The 5,338-nt window shown below is 36.2% G+C and overlaps 1 protein-coding gene across 1 annotated transcript; it reads left to right on the top strand.

Annotated features, from left to right (window-relative positions):
- Positions 1 to 325: 325 nt before the first annotated feature.
- On the top strand, positions 326 to 970 carry LOC128552322 (uncharacterized). Its single transcript, XM_053533356.1, has one exon. The coding sequence runs from the start codon at positions 326 to 328 to the stop codon at positions 968 to 970; it is 645 nt and encodes a 214-aa protein (XP_053389331.1).
- Positions 971 to 5,338: the final 4,368 nt, after the last annotated feature.

Below are 5,338 nucleotides of genomic sequence, written 5' to 3'. Positions count from 1 at the left end.
ATGCTGTTGTTGACCTTTTTCAGAGATGGCACATTGACATTTTAGGAGGCCTTCCAACAACAAAAGACAAATACAAATATGTACTTCTTGTAGTGGATAGCTACTCTAAATGGTGCGAAGCGTTTCCATTCGCACACAGGAGGCTACTGAAGTGGCAGCTGTCTTTTCAAGGAGGTCATATGTCGCTATGGAGCCCTAATGTCCTTGTGTCTGACGAGGTCAGCAGTTCCTTTCACAGCTTGTCAAGGCTCTCTGTGAACTTTTCCAAATTACACGGTTCTACACAAGTTCTTACAGACCATTACTTAATGGATCTGTGGAGCGAATGAACAGTGTAATCCTTCAGTCTCTTCGCCTTTACTGTAAGGGACAGCAGGATGATTGGCCAGAACTTCTTCCTTCGATTATGATGGCATATCGCATGACTCTGCTACCCAGTCAACTCAACATTCTCCTTTCTTCTTACTTTTTGGCCGTGAGATTTCGTCTGCCTATAGACACAGCCCTCACTCCCAAAACTACTCTTTCTGCTTCTTTCAAAACTCATCTTTCCCAGATTCTGCATAACCTTGACATTGCCAGGAAAATAGCTGCAGAAAACATTAAACTTGCACAGGACAAGTATAAGGAACAATATGACAAGAGGTCTCAAGAACCAAAATACAAGCCAGCTGACAGAGTTTGGTTGTTTTGCACAAAAGTTCCCCCAGGTATGGCCCCTAAATTACATAAGAAATGGGTTGGACCCTATTACATTGTGTTCACTGGTCCGCCAAACACATACAAGCTGAGGCGCTGTAGTGACAACAAGGAAGTCAAAGTACTTGTTAACGCCACTCGCCTCAAGCCCTACCCTGACCTGAGTCCAGGCCAAAAAAATCCACCTGAAGGGTATGAACATCTTGAAGAACCTTTGAGTGCAGAAGATCTACCACAGATGATCACACACACACAGACACTAACCAATTAATGCACAGGACAAAGGTTTAAAACGACCAGCAAATCCTAAATCATTGCAAAGGTCAAACGGTTTAAAATCATCAAACAGTCAACTCACAAACGACACTAATCACAATCAGCAACAACTTGCACCCAAACACAGCAACAGTCACAACAACAGAAAACACTATCACAACCTCATGATTCCAGTCACACACAAGAAGATCCTCAGCAAACAACATCAAACATGCAAACTACTTCAAACACAAAACAGCACAAACATCCACAACAGCACAAACACCAACACACAAATTTTCAGCAGGGGACATAGAAAAATCATTACATCAAAACGCAGCAAGGATACTCTCTACTACAGAATCAAATGGACGGCTCCAAACCCAAAACCCCGCACCTGGGAATATGCATCTTCCATCCTGATGTCTTCATTAGAGAGTACCACATCAACAAAACTATGAGCGGAAAGAAACGAAAACGTCCTCTACTGAAGCAACACAGATTCTTTGACAGACTGCCCACTCCAGTACACCGTATTAAACCTGTAAAGGATACTGTTGTAGGATACTGTGAAACCCATGACTTATCCAACCAAGAAATCTATTCTATTTATGGCAACAATCAAATTTCTCATCAAGGTGTACCCTTCAGAATATCAAAACGAAAAGAACTACTTCAACCATACCTAAACTCTCTGTTTGACAGCCTACAAGAGATAGACCATGAATTGTGGCAGAGCACAACAGCTTTGTTGGATGATGGAAAACCAGTCGAAGCCAAAATGATCAGAGCTGTTATGACGAATGATGAATCAGATCCCCTTGATTCAACATACTTCAAGGTCTATCTCTCTGACTCTCGTGAGCCAGTATGGCTTCCATTTTTCTCAAGCCCGATCAAGTGTGTTAGAAGTTTTTGTTTAGAATGGCAGCCAAGATCAAGCAGCCTGGTAAAATTTTCAAATCAAACAAAGGTTCTAAATAAAATTCAGGTTTTACGCATAGTAATTAACGTATATTTCTGCAAGTTGAACTGTACTCTACAGTCAATGTATATTTTGATAGTTGATACCAGCACAAAATAAATTACAGTTAAATTTTTGATAATAACAGTACTATTTTACAGTAATGGCAGATGTTTCTCCAAGATATGTAAACATCTTAATTAATGTAAATTTTTACAATGTCTTATTTTATAATATACCAAACAGTAAATGGGCAATGCTGTTCTGATAGAATAACAGGTTTCTCTGCTGATAAAATGGAGTTCAACTGTTTCAATGTGCATGAGGCAATGTCCCACTAAATGTTCTAATTTCACTTTACCAAGATAGATATTATTAATATGGACAAAGAACACTATACCATGGGCTTCAAAATATTAAAGTGTCAATGAACACAAGTGAAAATATATAAAGCTGAAGGACAGTGAACAATACTTGAATCTTCATCTTCAGTTAGTGCAGGAGGACCAAAATTATGTTACAAATGGATACTGGAAGTCACTCACTGCCAATATACTACAAATATTTCAAACTATTATAATTATGTTATTTGAAACAAACAGAATTAAATGTAATTACACTATACTTATTGTGAAGACAACTTTAAGTTTTATGTCATACTTGCTGTCTCTCACAAATCAAAATGTTCAGTATTGAAATTGTATAATTATACATGAATTTATAAAATATTACATAGTGAACTAAAAGATTCACTCATCCATACTAACTGTGGCTGAACAATTACAGTTCCATGACATACTTGCATCAGTCCACAACATGAAGTTCCAAAACCAACATTATAATGCCAATGTGCAAACTACATAATTATGAAAATGAAATAAAAAAAAAAAACTGCCAATGAGCAGATAATCATACTTTCGTGGTAGATTATTATTTAATGTTACTTATTATACTTAGAATCTATCCGCAACTAGACAAGTTGCAAAAGCAAATCATATAATGTAACTGAATTAATGTTACAATGTTACTTTAGTGATTCCAAAATCACATGGCTATTCAATGTCAAGTTTTATGCATACTTGCGTAAAGCCACAAAACTATAGACAATTCTATGTATATGGAGGCTACAATAAACATTATTGTTGTTTTACTTTTTTACTTCAATATTTTTGCATTTTTATTGTTGTCCTTTCGACAACTGCAAAGTTTTCTATGATCTGTTACTAGTTATCGCCAAGATACCATTAATTTTATAGAAAATTTGAAGTTAAAATTGTTTTCCTTCTAGACATACCATATATTTTTCTAATTAAAGAGCTCTAACTTGTTTTATTGATATTACATAATTATATTATACAAATATTTTTTTTTAAAGAGAAAATATACAAAAACAAGAGGACCATGATGGTCCTGAATCGCTCACCTCTTCCCACATGACCCAGTTTTGAGTATGACGTCGTTTTTTCTATTATTTGACATAGTGACCTAGTTTTTCAGCTCATGTGACCCAGTTTTGAACTTGACCTAGATATCATCAAGGTGAACATTCTCACTAATTTTCATGAAGATCTCATGAAAAATATGGCCTCTAGAGAGGTCACAAGGTTTTTCTATTTTTATACCTACTGCCCTAGTTTTTGATCGCACGTGACCCAGTTTCGAAACTGACCTAGATATCATCAAGGTGAACATTCAGATCAATTTTCATGAAGATCCATTGAAAAATATGGCCTCTAGAGAAGTCAAAGATTTTAATTATTTTAGACCTACTGACCTAGTTTTTGACCGCAGTTGACCAGTTTCAATACTTGACCTAGATATCATCAAGATGAACATTCAGACCAACTTTCATACAGATCCCACGAAAATATGGCCTCTAGAGAGGTCACAAGGTTTTTTTTTTTATTTGACCTACTGACCTAGTTTTTTTAAGGACGTGACCCCGTTTCAATACTTGACCTATATTTCATCAAGAAAAACATTCAGACCAACTTTCATACAAATCCATGAAAAATTATGGCCTCTAGAGAGGTCACAACGTTTTTCATTATTTGACATACTGACCTACTTTTTGAAGGCACATGGGCCCACTTTCAAACTTGACCTAGATATCATCAAGATGAACATTCAGACCAACTTTCATACAGATCCCCTGCATAATATGGCCTCTAGAGAGGTCACAAGGTTTTTCTATTATTTGACCTACTGACCTAGTTTTTGATGGCACGTGACCCCCTTTCGAACTTGACCTACTATCATCAAGGTGAACATTCTGACCAATTTTCATGAAAATCTCATGAAATATTTGGCCTCTAGAGAGGTCACAAGGTTTTTCTATTTTTAGACCTACTGACTAGTTTTTGACCATACGTGACCCACTTTCGAACTTGACCTAGATATCATCAAGATGACATTCAGACCAACTTTCATACAGATCCATGGAAAATATGGCCTTTAGAGAGGTCACAAGGTTTTTCTATTATTTGACCTACTGACCTAGTTTTTGATGGCACGTGACCCACTTTCGAACTTGACCTAGATATCATCAAGGTGAACGTTCTGACCAATTTTCATGAAGATCTTATGAAATATATGGCCTCTAGAGAGGTCACAAGGTTTTTCTATTTTTAGACCTACTGACCTAGTTTTTGATGGCACGTGACCCCCTTTCGAACTTGACCTAAATATCATCAAGATGAACATTCTGACCAATTTTCATGAAGATCTTGTGAAATATATGGCCTCTAGAGAGGTCACAAGGTTTTTCTATTTTTAGACCTACTGACCTAGTTTTTGACGGCACGTGACCCAGTTTCAAACTTGACCTAGATATCATCAAGATGAACATTCTGACCAACTTTCATAAAGATCCCATGAAAAATGTGACCTCTAGAGTGGTCACAAGCAAAAAGTTTACGGACGGACGGACGGACGGACGCACGGACGGACGACGGACGACGGACACCGCACGATCACAAAAGCTCACCTTGTCACTTTGTGACAGGTGAGCTAAAAAATGTGTAAATGAATGAATGTATGATGTATGAGTTTGACCGGTCACTGTATAAATGAGTTGTATGTTTATTATTGTCTTTATTCATATTTGTATGCAATTTTTCTTTTACAGCATATAACATGCTATTTGCTATTGTTATATTTGTTATTCAGTAAATATTATGATTGAGGACAATCATTTTTTCAAGGAGGGGTAATGTGTAACCAGGCTATAAAATTAGCCAAATTCTTTCATAAAATTTTAATGATAAATTTTAATTTCAATATTTTGTGAATAAAGTAAAAATTATTCAAAATTGATTTTTCTATTTTGCAACATTCTTTGCTTGGACAAGTGTTACTTAACTTATTATTTTTTCCTGCTTAAACATGTCAGAAATTTTTATTTTATCACTTTCTAAACAA

This window comes from Mercenaria mercenaria, unplaced genomic scaffold, assembly GCF_021730395.1.
Source record: "Mercenaria mercenaria strain notata unplaced genomic scaffold, MADL_Memer_1 contig_2299, whole genome shotgun sequence".
NCBI classification, from domain to species: Eukaryota; Metazoa; Mollusca; class Bivalvia; order Venerida; family Veneridae; genus Mercenaria; species Mercenaria mercenaria.
This window is presented reverse-complemented; position numbering and strand designations above follow the sequence as displayed.